Raw genomic sequence first — 676 nt, forward strand, 5'->3', positions numbered from 1 at the left:
CCCACGGGCCGGCCCCAGCCACTGAAAATCCCCTACTGCTGCCTGCATCGATGCTGATGGGGGAGGTTTGGGATTCCCTGCCCTCACTGCGGACGGAAACAGGTCACAGGACCGATGTTACGGCTTAGCGTTAGGTTCAGGTCTGCGGTAAGCGGGTGTGCAAAAGGCCTCTGAAAGTTTTCAGGAGAGCAACATCTCCACGAGGAGCTGTGCTCTTCCTCTGCAAAACCTCCACAAACTGAAGAAAACCTGAAGACCAGATTGTGGAATGTGAAACCTCTGCGGAACGGCCCTGAGCACAACGCGCTGGCTGAGGTTCTCTGCTGTGGTTTGCGATTAAAGCAGCAAATGCATTACGGAGAGGTAACGACCTCCAGCAAAGGGGCGGTAAAGGCATCGCTCGCCTGGCGACAGCCGTACAGACAGGTATGGTGAGGCACAACCGGGAGCACCGGAGAAAGGGACAGGGACAGGGACTTACTTCCGAGAGAATCTTGTGCACGTACTTCAGCCTGTCTTTGGTGGGCAGCAGGAGTGTGCAGCGCTTCAGCAGCAGCCCTGCCAACAGAAGGAGCACACACGTGCCTGTGAGCACACACGTGGCTGCGAGCACACACGTGGCAACATACGTGACGGCCGCAGCTCCAGTGACGAGCACGGCCCCAGCCGTGGCGGG

At 58.3% G+C, this 676-nt stretch overlaps 1 protein-coding gene across 1 annotated transcript in view; it reads right to left on the bottom strand.

The window, feature by feature from the left end:
- FBXO47 (F-box protein 47) overlaps positions 1-676 on the bottom strand; it is a gene marked incomplete at both ends in the record, with an annotated part of 8,096 nt that overhangs the window by 4,103 nt on the left and 3,317 nt on the right. The window contains one exon of the mRNA XM_010142572.1: positions 482-558. Coding sequence (XP_010140874.1) covers positions 482-558 — 77 coding nt within the window. The remainder of the gene's footprint in view (positions 1-481; positions 559-676) is intronic.

Source organism: Buceros rhinoceros, unplaced genomic scaffold, assembly GCF_000710305.1.
Source record: "Buceros rhinoceros silvestris isolate BGI_N320 unplaced genomic scaffold, ASM71030v1 scaffold35168, whole genome shotgun sequence".
In the NCBI taxonomy this organism is placed as follows: domain Eukaryota; kingdom Metazoa; phylum Chordata; class Aves; order Bucerotiformes; family Bucerotidae; genus Buceros; species Buceros rhinoceros.